At 38.6% G+C, this 12,781-nt stretch overlaps 2 protein-coding genes across 2 annotated transcripts; one reads left to right on the top strand and one right to left on the bottom strand.

Annotated features, from left to right (window-relative positions):
• The first annotated feature begins 398 nt into the window (after positions 1-398).
• LOC110924256 lies at positions 399-1,256 on the top strand. Its single transcript, XM_022168287.1, has one exon. It carries the CDS (start codon positions 399-401, stop codon positions 1,254-1,256), a length of 858 nt encoding a protein of 285 aa, XP_022023979.1.
• A 1,867-nt stretch (positions 1,257-3,123) lies between these two features.
• Positions 3,124-4,351, bottom strand: LOC110922497. The gene has a single exon (XM_022166790.2). It carries the CDS (start codon positions 4,069-4,071, stop codon positions 3,187-3,189), a length of 885 nt encoding a protein of 294 aa, XP_022022482.1. The 5' UTR covers positions 4,072-4,351; the 3' UTR covers positions 3,124-3,186.
• Between the last annotated feature and the right edge of the window lie 8,430 nt (positions 4,352-12,781).

Genomic DNA, 12,781 nt, shown 5'->3' with positions numbered 1-12,781 from the left:
GGTCTTGGAGAGTTTACCTATGTACTACTTTTCTATTTATAAGGCGTCGATCAAGGTAATAAACGAGTTGGAATCTATTATGAAGAAGTTTTTATGGGGTGGCCATATAGAAGGAAGGAAGTTACACTGGGTGTAGCTTGGGATATTGTGACAAAAGACCTAAAGCATGGTGGTTTGGGTATAAAGAGATTAGACATTATCAATAATGCCTTAATTCTGAAGTGGGTGTGGAGATATAGGAACGAGCAAGCGCATTGTGGAAAAAGATTATTGATTCGCTGGATTTTTTCTAAACGTAAGTGGGGGATGTTGCCATTGAATTGTCGGGTAACTGGTATATAGAAGAATATAGTCAAGGTTGCTGGTAAAATAAAATTGATGGTCGGAATGTGTTTGACATGTTGAGGGCTGCAGTGGGAAATGGTGAATCTATACGGTTTCGGATTGATGTTTGGTGTGGAGAGATGGCATTTAAAGATAAATTCCCCAATCTGTTTAAAATCAAAATAAACAAAGTTGTTCTTGTTTCTGAGCGGCTGCAGTCTGTTAAGGAAGGGACGGTATGCTGGAAAATTAGAAGTGCTAATATGTCTCAAGTTCTACAGAATGAATTGGACATATGCATAAGTTTTTTAGCTGAGGTTCTGATCGTTGATTCGCAAGACAAATGGGTCTGGTCAGATGATGACTCAGACATGTTTTCGGTGATTTCAGCAAAGAAGTGGTTGCAGCAGGAGACGAGTAACAGTGCAGTGGGCAGGTTAGAATGGTGTAAGTGGATCCCGGCAAAGGTCAATATTTTTGTTTGGAGGGCTAAGATGGATAGGATTGCTACCATTTCGGCGTTGGAAAGAAGGAACATTATGATCCCTTCACGGGGTTGTGTGTTTTGTGAATATAGTCCGGAGACGACAGATCATTTGTTTTCGGGTTGTTTCTTTTCGAATGGTATTTGGTTGGCTATAGAATCATGGTGCCGAATTCCAAATGTTTTTGCTTTTTCCATCCGTGATTTAGTCAATCTTCATAATTCGGTTGGATTCAAGGGTATCAAGAAAGTGGCGTTTCAAGGTATTATATATATAGCTTTGTGGAGTATTTGGCGAGCTAGAAATGACCGGGTTTTTGCGGATAAACGCCTAAAGGTTATGGAAGTGATGGCCGAGATAAAATCGTTGAGTTTTCTTTGGTTTCGATGTAGATACAATACAATAAGGATACTATTGAGTGGAAATCTTGGTGTAACTTTGATATGATGTAACTTTGGTCCGTGTTCTTTGTCTCCTCCTTGGAGACATAGGGGCGGTTTTGGTTGGTGTTTAATAAAGTTTGCCTTTCAAAAAAGGAAAAAAAAACTAATCGGAGTAAAGCAACCCAAAAATGGGATGTTGAAGTTATTGGAAAGAGGCTTATGAAACGATTGTTATTGGCCTCAGGTTGATATAAATGACCTTCCAAACATCCAATTGCTGGCGTGCTCATTTGGCATACACACTAGCATTCATTTGGGCTTTGAACATAAATTTTAGAAATTTATACTCTATTTTAACACTTTAATTATTACCTTTTATTTCAGTTTTTTACAACACTGAAATGAGGTCATACCCACACATATTGCTTTAGAAAACAATGTACTCGTGATATAATGTAACGTAAATTTTGGCTTGTTACACCCCCATTCGCCACCAAATATGAAATAATGATCTAGAAATCCTAAACCCGAATCAAGATATGAACAAACGCATAATTGGAGTCTTGGAGATCAAAACCACAAATAACAGACATAAGCATATACAAAACTTTTTAAAACAAGATATGAAAACTGCTAATCAGAATCAGTATATGTCTATATGATATCAACATATAAAATACACATACAGCACAATTACCTTTACACAAATCTTAAATCCATATATAAAGAACACTAACTCAATCTGAGATATTAAAAAAACAATCTGAGGTCTAAATACATACACACAAACACATGAAAACACACAAGTTGAGGTTTGAAAACCTATAGACAAACACATGAAGACACAACCGTGTGACGATGGTCTGGCGAGGTGGTTTTTAATCTAGTAGTGTTTGAGAGAGAGAATGCAAAATGGATCTTATTTAGCTTTGTTTATGTAATTATTTAAATACTATTATTTCTATTAATACAAAATGTATAAAAAGAAAACAAGAAGCACATAACCTCAGGCCAAGTAAGCAAAATTGATACCTGAAATAAGCATCATTTGTGGAGTCTCTCCTCTAAATCTTAAAAAAAAAAAAAAAAGTAAAAAGTAGGAACTAAATAAGTCCCTGCTTTCAAAATTGTTGCCATTATTTTAAATCGTTATTGAGCAAATGAATTTGTTTTGCGAGCAGTGGCGGATCTAGGATTCCGACCAAGGGGTAACGTGTTATAAATAAGCCGTAACGAAATCGAAAAAACGTCAAATTTTTCCAAAATTTACACTAATTTTTCCAAATTTTTTCCGACCAAGGGGTAGCGGGAGTTACCCCTACCAAAGAGGTAGGTCCGCCCTTGTTTGCGAGAACTTTAGATGTGTAGATAAAAAAATAAAAATAAGAACCAAACTAAAATATGATCGGATCTAGCTAAAAATGTAGCGCAAATTCTTATAAATCACTTTAACAAATAAAGTAACACTAAAGTAGTAGAACTCCATTTAATCTTGTATAGGTTATTCATGTTAATAAAGAGTTTATGTAAATAAAACTGAGTATTTTATTTATAAAAATTTAATTGTTTATTACTTTACATAAAACTAATAATATTGCACCCGAAATATAGTACCAAGTACCAACAACCAATTCATCGATGATAGATGAGTGATCGTGAATCACTTGGGTCTTGTGTTTCAAATTATATAGAACAACAGGGACCCTTTTTTTTGTTCTATTCTATATATATTATACACAACTTATTTCCACTAATTTATATAGCCTTTTCTAGAAAATAATTCAAAAAATATATTTACTTAAATTGAATCTGGATATGATCAACACCATATGTCTTTTCAGATGAATTTCTTTTTTTTTTTAAATATGTATATTAAAAAAATAAGAGTAAAAAAGTGGTAAATGTAAAATTTACTAAAAAAAATAAGAGTGAAAAAGTGGTAAATGTAAAATTTACTAGGTTATGACTTCTACAAAATCGTAGAAAACGAATTTTTACAAGTTATAGATAATAAGAAAACAAGGCAACACCGCACGAGAATCAAACACAAGCAACTCACCATTTTCACCACTCACTGAGTCATACCCAACTCTTCCACCATAACCCGACTCGAACCCATGCTTCCTGACCCGACCCGCAATGACCCGACAAACAAGCATTGCTTTCCGCCCTCTACCACCACCCGCACTCTCATGCGCTGCCCCGCTGCCCGAAAACGTACACAACGCCGCCCCCTTACCCCACTGAAACGACCAGGAACCGCTGTCGTCGGTCTCATACCCGCTGCCCGCGGTCGACCCCAGGCATTGAAACCTCATCACTTCATTCCCATCCGCAACACACCGCGCATGGTCATCCCCGGACCCGGGCTGACCCGACCCGGAATTACCCATTGACCCGGATCCGGACTTTACCAACTCTCTATACTCCTCAAACCGGGTCACGACCCGACCCGAATTCTGAACTTTAAAAACCATCTCTATCCGACCCGAAAAAACCTTGGGAGACCAACTTGTATGAAATATTATCTCCACCACATTTCGAGACGGGTGGCCCACCGGCAGGTCAGTCAACGCCGGAATATAAGACTCCGGCGGCCGTGAATGTCGCCGGAGATTAGATGACGCATTACTACTTCTGACCCGGGTTATATTTTCGGGTTTTCTTGACCCGGGATGCTTATTTACCCTCTCCGGTAGCTCAACTGTTGGCTTTAGCGACGCTTTCTTGACACTTTTAGTTTCAACGACATCTTTAAGGCTTTGAGAACTCTTTCTACAACTTGAAGAAGCCGGAAGAAGACGAACATGATGACTCTCAACGACGTCGTTTACAGCTCTTTGTTTGCATTGTAACGACTTTATCCACCCTGCCGGCATCTCCGGCGATGTATATACATACACAATCTATATCTATATATGATATTTGTTGCAATGGTCTGTTTTGTAGTATTTTTATGGGTGGGAGAGGAGGAGGTCCATAATGAATATTAGGGTAAGTGCAATGACGAAAATGCCCTTTGGAATAATGTGGATTTACGTGGGCACGTGGGGAAGATATAGAAGCGAAGAGGGAGAAAATCAGAAAACAAAATAGTGCATTAATGAGTATTAAATTGTAGGATCCAAAAGACCATCATCAATGATGGTTGTCAGGTTTAGAGAGATGATGATTCCACCATATTTCACGGTGGTGGAAGTGCAAATTGGATCATACCTTAAATTATGGTTGTATTAATCATTCTTTTTTGACTTTTAAATTGTATTAAACAAATTAAATATTTGATTTTTCTTTACTCTTTTTATTTTTTTCTTCAATATTCAACTGGTTTGAATTTGAAAATGTGACTTAAGTATTTTTCTATAGTTAAATGATGGATAAAATGGAAAATACATGCAATACACGCTAATTTTTATATTTTTATATTATTTACAAACTTGGTTTCATTTTGACTAACGAACCAACAATCTTGCATTGATTATAGATGTGGTTTAAATATATAAGTTACGTGAAAGAAAGACAACAAAAAAAAAAACAAGGTCATGTCTCATGGTAGATATTAAAACGATAAAGTTCTTTGATAAATAAATAAATTTGTTTATTTGTATTAATAAAAGGAAATAATTGGGTTGAGAAGTTGATAAATTTAGTTATATAAAAAAATCGCACGATGTTTATTCAATTCGCATTGTTTTTGGTATAGTTTGTTATAATTTTCAGCATGTGCTATCTAGAAGAATTGTGCTGGTAATATTGTCGTCAAAACATAAATGAAGACCAAGTTACAAGCAATTACAAAGACCAATATTATGTTTTGTTGTTTAGTCGTTTCCATGAATGGGAACACAACTTTTATATACTACAACAGCTTAATTATATATGTATAAAGTTCAAATAAATCAGTCGGGTTTTTTTATTAAAAAAAACAACCTACATGTTATGCTCTATATTATGTTATATTATATATAATAATAATACGATAATCAATAGATTATATGTGTCGATTTTTAAAAGTGGGTGAAGATAATATGTGTAAGGTTGGTACCAAAGTAGATTTCAATCATACAAGACTTAGTAATATTTTATGTTAAGTAACTAACTTTGAATGGATGCTAAGAATCTTGAGGTTATGTGTCTTTAAAACAAAGTAACAAGCAAAGTTTTTGGTAAACACTTGTTTTCAAATATAACCCCTTACAAAGCAAATATGTAACATCATGATGGTGAGATCTTTTGAAAACAAAAAAAAAAAGGATTTTTTGCTACAAAATGTTTATTTTCATTTTAAACAGTTTTATTTATAGATTAACCAATAAAAATATATGTTTTGTCTTTTTTTTTCTTATTTATCAAAACACTAATTAGTTATTTAATAACCTTGGAGAGAGACTAGGATTTAAATTCTAACAATGGGTAAATTTGTATAAACCTTTACGGTTCAAAAAGAATTATTTAATAACAGTGAAATTTGAAATTGCATGGAAAACGCTTATTAAGAAGGAATCTTCACATGGGAGTTTGAGAATAGAAGAATATTAGGGGAATGGAAGCTGGCAAATTATTTGAATGAATTCTCAAGGTTAACTTTTATTGCAAATATATCCCTTATTTTTATATAAAGTCATAGAAGCCCTCCGTATTTAACTATTTGTTTAATTGATGGTTCTACCATTTCACTATGTTTAACAGCTACATCTTACACATCCTATTGATCAATCAAATCTTAACATAAAATGGGTATTGATCAATCAAATGTTAACATAAAATAGGTGCATAGTGTATTAGTGTAACTTTACAGTGTAGTGGTTATAAATAACTTTTGACTTCTGGCTTGTTTGTTGATTTACATAAGTTAGCTTGTTAAAAGCTAAAGGCGATATGGCTCAAGCTTCATAACTCGAAAAATGTCCAAGCCGAGTTCTAGCCGAAAGTAGTTAGTTTGGTCGAAGAAAAACACAAGCTGATTTGCTTAAGCTGTAACCGATTACTGGCTCAAATAAAATATGTATTCTCATTGTAAATCAATAGTTTAATATTATACATATTAATTTCAACTGATAATAAACAGAATATTAATTTTAAATATATTAAAGTGTGTTTTCTTTCTTTGTTCACAATTATTTACATGAAATATGAATATATTAGACCATTCGTAATTGTTTATGTCTCCTAATGGGCATTTTTCATCATATCAGCATCATAACGTCCCTTTAAAAATGTGTAATGGTTAACGTCCCTTAGTGCCCTTTCAATCGTTACTTTCCGTTTTGTTATCTATCCTTTGGAGAATATACTAGAAACGTCTCTCCCTCTTCAAGCCCCTATAAAGCCTAAATGGACAGTGTTGTAGGTGTTATCAAGCCCTTTTATCTCCATATAATACCCATTACACATGGTCTTAAGGTGTGTATTCTCCTTTGTTCAACATAACGATTTACATGAAATATATGTGGCGTCTTTCTAATCTCTCGCTAACCATGTTCTTATTACATTTTAATACTAAAACTCTTCAGTTTTTATTTAATTCAATTAGATGCCTTTTAAAAAAACTACGATTTATGATTTTCTATAAACTTTTATAAAATTCGAATATACCAAAACGTCGTACTTATTTTTATCTACGTTTCATTGAAAGTTTTGTTTAAAATCGAAGCGTCAAATATTATTGACCTTTTTTGTTTTTTTTTTATCATGACTAACCAATACCGTGCAAACAACTTCCGTAACGATATATCGTATCTTTTTTATATTGTAAGCTATAGCAAGTGTCGGTCCCAACAATATTGGTATCACGGTTGTTCCAGCCGAACAAGATACTCACTTTTATGGTTTTTCATTGATGTAAAACTGTAACACCCTAATTTCACGTTCCAAAAGGGTGATATTGTCACACCCCCAAAATCCACACGCGGAGTACCACCGCTTGGAGGCGTGACATGACCAGGATCAAGCCATCAATCATATTGAACATAGCATAATATAAATAAGATAGTTCGTAAAACCCAATTCAATACAATTGATGTTCTAAACCAAACACAGTATCAATAGCGGAAGCGTAATAATGAAAATCCAAAGTATGTAAGTGTAAACCCAAAGTAATGTTAAGTTTGATTGTTTAAACGTTTTAACATGGCATCCACGATTCATGCTCCACAACGACCTGCTCCTCCTAGTGCAAGCTCCATAAGTACCTAAGGTCCTGCAAGGCATGCAGCCGAGAGTCAACAACTAGTTGAGCGAGTTCACAGTGTATAGTTCAGTAATAGTAATAGTATGAATAGCATTATGTTCGTTCGTTATGTCATGTATCGTAATGGTTTCCATCGCGGCCTCCCAGGCAGGTATGCGAAGATTAGGGGATGTTCTTCCCAAGTATTCTAGACTAGGTTTATTCGTATCGCGGCCTCCCAGGCAGGTTTGCGAAGATTAGTAGATTTAGTTCGCGGCCTTCCTAAGGCAGGTGTGCGAAGTCAGTCATAATATCGCGGCCAACCCTTGGCAGGTGTGCGAAGATCAGTTCAATAAGTGTTACTAGTCTAGCCGTATCGTATCGTTAGGTTCTATCATCTGAGTATATGCAATAAGTCATCCAATCCCATTCCCACCCGGGAACCCCATGCCTTGGCTGTGTGAACTCACCTTGGTTTGCTCGGTATGCTAAGTTATGCCCTCACAAGTAATCAGTCAAATCCTATTGTGTGCACGTGTAATAAATCAGTTTCGAGTTCGAAATTTTTCACATGAAATCTATGTCATAAAGTGCTTAGCAATTAACGTCATGTATCACGTAAGCAGCTAAATCAATTAACAGGTTTAACAGAGTTAATGCACCACGGAATTAACGTATCAACAGAGTTATCATTCTAACAGGGTTATATAACTTAATCGAGTTAACAGAGTTAACAGAGTTACTAAACTAGTAATGTTATAAACTTAACAGTGTAATCATGTTTGTCATAATCAAGTAATCTAACAAGAGTTAACAACTTAACAAGGTTAATGACTTAACGAAGTTTGTACCATTAACAGAGTTAATAAATTACCAGAGTTAACAGCCAACAGGTCGAGTAAACTGACAGGGCAAATCAAGTAATTAACTTAATTAAATCACATAGTTAATAGCGTTAATAGTTAACAGTATGCAATGTGACGAAATCACCTAAGTGGCGAAAACCCTTTGGGCCGAAATCCCTTGGGCCGAAAACACTTGGAGCCGAAAACACTATATGGGCCGAACTCCCTTTGGTTTTCGTCGGCTTGAAGTATGACGAAAACACTTGAGTGTTTTCGTCCAGTTGTGTGTTTTCGCCTGGTTGTTTTCGTCTAGGTGAGGAATCATCAACAAACAGTAGTTACGCAACAGCAATCTAATTATCATCATCATCAGCAACGGTTACAATAACACAGCAACCCTAGTTTCCTCTAACAGTTATATACACTACCACAACCTTAGATCGCGCTAACAGTTTCAATGATTATGACAAGAATCATTCAATCGGATTAACTAAGACACTCAAATAAACTCTACAGTCATCCGTACGATCCGAACCGTCATCCAAATATCATGTTCACAGAATCTCATTCAGTTCAACAATCAACATTCATACCTAGTATCCAGTTGGGTAATATATATATATATATATGTCGAAATCGAATACTAACATCATGTTAATATCATTCAGATCATCAATAGCAGACACACACAGTCGAACATCTCATCCAATAGACATAACAGTTTGTGAACAACCACATAGATATGCATACATAACGATTAAACAACCATACATGCCAAATCATCCAAACAAGATTACATCGAAATCATACGATAAGCATCTTAGTCAACAGAAACATGTAGGTCACTAACCAAAGATCAAACAAGAAGGGTTTGGCTTCGACCGAAGAGAAGGGCTGCCGTCGGGTTCCAAGGGTAGTGAGGGAGAGATAGAACGTGATAAGTGGTTAGGGTTTTCCAGATTTAATCTCTAACGTAAAGGTTAATATAAAAACCTTATAGTTGTTCGCTACTGGGCCAAAGCCCATTCTTGATTTCGTTGGTCACAAACAAGGTGGACGAAAACACCTTGTGTTTTCGTGAGTGAATGTGTTTTCGTAGGGGGGGGGGGGTGTTTGGCCAAGTTCCAAACTAAACAGTTCAATATTAATACCAAATATATTATTATTAACTTACACTCACTAATGCACACCAATTATCACATATCGATTACAACGAAAACACCTTACGATTTAACATGTTACAAACGTATACAAGTCGTGTAACCAATCAACTAAAACAATTACGTGCAATAATGCGAAGATGGAAATCTTGGAAACTCGAGTTGTCACATTATCCCCAACTTGAAAGAAATTTCGTCCCGAAATTTAGCATGCGGTTACTGAGGAAGCTAGGTAAGTTGTATCGTTTACTGGTTTTCCTGGGGTGCCACATCCACCCCCCGTTGATTTGGAATTTCGTCCCGAAATTCCGCAGTAGTAGCTTCAGTCTCAGTAGTGGTTGCATTGGTTTCAAATAACTGGGGGTACTTTTCTGTCATCTGGTCTTCGCGTTCCCAGGTGTACTCTGGGCCACGTTTGGAGTTCCAACGAACTCGAACAAGAGGGATTCTCTTGTTTTTGAGGACCTTAACATCCCGGTCCGTAATTTCTACAGGTTCCTCGACGAACTGCAACCGCTCGTCGATAGTGAGTTCCTTAAAAAGGAACTATGAGGGTCTCATCTGACAGGCACTTCTTCAGATTTGACACGTGAAATACATTGTGAACTGCACCGAGTTCAGCTGGTAGGTTTAGCTTGTAGGCCACTTTGCCTATTTTCTCAACGATTTCGAACGGTCCGACATACCGTGGATTTAGTTTGCCCCGTTTGCCAAAACGAACCACACCCTTCCAGGGTGAGACTTTAAGTAAAACCCGGTCCCCGACCTGAAATTCCAGTGGCTTCCTACGCTTATCCGCGTAAGCTTTCTGACGGTCGCGTGCTGCCGCCATGCGTTGTCGTATTTGTGCAATCTTTTCTGTGGCGTCCACTACAATCTCCGGACCCGTGATCTGACTATCCCCCACCTCTGCCCAACAGAGAGGTGACCGGCATTTACGCCCGTACAATGCCTCGAATGGAGCGGCTTGTATGCTGGTGTGATAGCTGTTATTGTATGAGAACTCCACCAAAGGGAGGTCCTTTTCCCAGCCGTTGCCGAAATCAATAACACATGCCCGAAGCATGTGTTCAAGAGTCTGGATCGTTCGCTCAGACTGTCCATCCGTCTGAGGATGATATGCTGTGCTCATGTCTAATCGTGAGCCAAAAGATTTGTGCATCGCTTGCCATAGCTCTGACGTGAATCGTGCATCCCGATCCGAAATGATGGAGGTGGGCACCCCGTGCCTCGAAACAACTTCTTTGAGATAAACGTCTGCGAGAGTGGAGAACTTATCCGTTTCCTTTATGGCCAGGAAGTGTGCAGACTTGGTGAGTCGATCCACGATCACCCATATGGTGTCATTCCCACGCTGGGATCTGGGTAGACCTGTAACAAAATCCATGGAAATTTCTTCCCATTTCCATTGTGGTATCTTAGGTTGCTGAAGTAGGCCTGCTGGTTTCTGATACTCCACTTTGACTCTTGCACATGTCAAACACTTGCCAACGTAAGTAGCGATGTGGGCTTTCATGCTAGGCCACCAATATGTTGTTTTGAGATCGTGGTACATTTTATCCGACCCTGGATGTACCGAGTAGCGAGACTTGTGTGCTTCATCCATTACAAGCTCTCGTAAACCGCCATAAAGTGGGACCCAAATACGTTCCGTCACATAGTAGGCGCCGTCTTCCTTTTGTTCCATTTGTTGCCTTGAGCCGCGTAAGGCTTCAGCCTTGACGTTTTCGGGTTTCAATGCTTCTATCTGAGCGGTTCGTATCTGTGCAGGAAGACTGGACTGAATGGTGAGTTGCAAAGCTCGTACACGCCTAGGTGTAGTATCTTTCCGACTGAGGGCATCAGCCACAACATTGGCTTTGCCTGGATGGTACTTGATGGCGCATTCGTAATCGTCAGAAGTTCAACCCATCTTCGTTGACGCATGTTCAAGTCCTTTTGCTTAAGGATATGCTCGAGACTCCTGTGATCGGTGTAGATTGTGCACTTGGTACCATACAGGTAGTGTCGCCATATCTTAAGCGCGAAAACAACAGCTCCCAGCTCCAAATCGTGCGTCGTGTAATTCCGTTCATGAACCTTGAGTTGACGAGAAGCGTAGGCAATAACTTTATCCCGCTGCATCAATACGCAACCAAGGCCCTGTATCGATGCGTCACAATAGACCACAAAATCATCTGTGCCCTCTGGCAATGAGAGAATAGGTGCGCTGCAAAGCCTATCCTTTAGGTACTGAAAAGCGGTTTCCTGGGGACCTCCCCAACGGTAGGTGACACCCTTCTGTGTCAGTAGTGTAAGCGGCTGTGCGATCTTGGACAAGTCTTTGATAAACCGTCTGTAGTAACCCGCCAAACCCAAGAATTGGCGTATTTCCGTGGGTGTACGCGGTGCAGGCCAGTTCCTGATCGAATCTACCTTGGATGGATCGACATGAATCCCATCCCTGTTCACCACATGGCCTAAGAAATGGACTTCACGAAGCCAGAAGTCGCATTTAGAAAACTTGGCGTACAGTTGTTCCTTTCGAAGAAGTTCCAAAATCAATCGTAGGTGCTGTTCGTGCTCCTCTTGACTCTTGGAGTAAATCAGAATGTCATCGATGAAGACAATCACAAACTTGTCTAAGTACGGCTTGCACACCCTGTTCATCAGATCCATAAATACGGCAGGCGCATTCGTTAACCCAAATGGCATGACAAGAAACTCGTAGTGACCGTAGCGAGTTCTGAATGCGGTTTTGGAGACGTCCTCATCCCGGACTCTCAGCTGATGATACCCTGACCTCAAGTCTATCTGGGAGTAGTAACTCGACCCCTGTAACTGGTCGAATAAGTCGTCTATACGCGGAAGAGGATAACGGTTCTTCACCGTCACCTTGTTCAGTTCGCGGTAGTCGATGCACATCCTGAAAGTGCCATCCTTCTTTTTCACGAAAAGTACTGGAGCTCCCCAAGGCGATGAGCTTGGACGAATAAAGCCCTTATCCAAGAGCTCTTGTAGCTGCTTCGACAGTTCTTACAGTTCGGTTGGAGCTAAACGATACGGTGCGCGGGCTATTGGTGCTGCTCCAGGAGCTAACTCAATATGGAATTCGACTTGGCGGTGAGGCGGTAAACCGGGTAAATCTTCAGGAAACACCTGAGGAAAGTCACGTACAACTGGAATATCCTCCAGCTTCTTTTCCTTCGCTGATGCATCAGTGACAAGTGCCAGAATTGCAGTGTGCCCCTTTCGTAAACATTTCTGCGCCTTTAAGAAAGAGATGATGCCAACCACAGCACCACTCTTGTCGCCTTGAACTTCGAGAGGTTCTTTACCCGAACGAGAAACACGAATGATCTTCTCCTTGCATAAAATCTCTGCGTGATGTTGGGATAACCAATCCATACCGATGACGACGTCGAAACTACCCAAA

This window comes from Helianthus annuus, chromosome 17 (genome assembly GCF_002127325.2).
Source record: "Helianthus annuus cultivar XRQ/B chromosome 17, HanXRQr2.0-SUNRISE, whole genome shotgun sequence".
NCBI lineage: Eukaryota > Viridiplantae > Streptophyta > Magnoliopsida > Asterales > Asteraceae > Helianthus > Helianthus annuus.
The sequence above is the reverse complement of the archived record's forward strand: the minus strand, read 5'-3'. Positions and strand labels throughout refer to the sequence as shown.